Source organism: Portunus trituberculatus, chromosome 37 (assembly GCF_017591435.1).
Source record: "Portunus trituberculatus isolate SZX2019 chromosome 37, ASM1759143v1, whole genome shotgun sequence".
Taxonomy (NCBI): Eukaryota; Metazoa; Arthropoda; class Malacostraca; order Decapoda; family Portunidae; genus Portunus; species Portunus trituberculatus.
Window position 1 is genome coordinate 29031228 of NC_059291.1, and position 802 is coordinate 29032029.

The 802-nt window shown below is 45.4% G+C and overlaps 1 protein-coding gene across 1 annotated transcript in view; it reads left to right on the top strand.

The window, feature by feature from the left end:
• LOC123514175 (protein FAM9A-like) overlaps window positions 1-350 on the top strand; it is a gene marked incomplete at its 5' end in the record, with an annotated part of 5558 nt that extends 5208 nt beyond the window's left edge. The window contains one exon of the mRNA XM_045271824.1: window positions 264-350. Coding sequence (XP_045127759.1) covers window positions 264-350 — 87 coding nt within the window. The remainder of the gene's footprint in view (window positions 1-263) is intronic.
• Between the last annotated feature and the right edge of the window lie 452 nt (window positions 351-802).

Consider the following 802-nt stretch of genomic DNA (forward strand, 5'->3'; position numbering starts at 1 on the left):
TCTCTCTCTTCTCCTCTCTCTCTCTCTCTCTCTCTCTCTCTCTCTCTCTCTCTCTCTCTCTCTCTCTCTCTCTCTCTCTCTCTCTCTCTCTCTCTCTCTCTCTCTCTCTCTCTCTGAGAGAGAGAGAGAGAGAGAGAGAGAGAGAGAGAGAGAGAGAGAGAGAGAGAGAGAGAGAGAGAGCTTCATCTGCCTGCACGCTCCCCTCAGGTCACCACCCGCATGGTCACCCAGACACCTGGTGAGCTCCTGCTGACCCGATGCAGGACATGGCATCACCAGAGACAATATATAAACTCGTGTGCAAGAAAATGGAACACTCTGTTGGCCTCACAGGAGATAAACCTCAGTGACAGAAACACTCAGAAGTGCAAGTGAACCATTAGTTACTGAGGCAAGGGTGAATCATGTACAGTGAACGTAGTATATTCAGTGTTACAATATAAGTTATTGTTGTACATACAGAATGTAATATACATCACCAGGGTCAGATTTTAAGATAGGTTGCACTAACCCTGAACCCTTTAGTCTGTAAAAACAACGTTCTTATGTAATGTAGTTGTTTTCCTGTACATCTGATCAGTATAAATAAAAAAAAAAAAAAAGAGAGAGAGAGAGAGAGAGAGAGAGAGAGAGAGAGAGAGAGAGAGAGAGAGAGAGAGAGAGAGAGAGAGAGAGAGAGAGAGAGAGAGAGAGAGAGAGAGAGAGAGAGAGAGAGAGAGAGAGAGAGAGAGAGAGAGAGAGAGAGAGAGAGAGAGAGAGAGAGAGAGAGAGAGAGAGAGAGAGAGAGAGAGAGAGAGAGAGA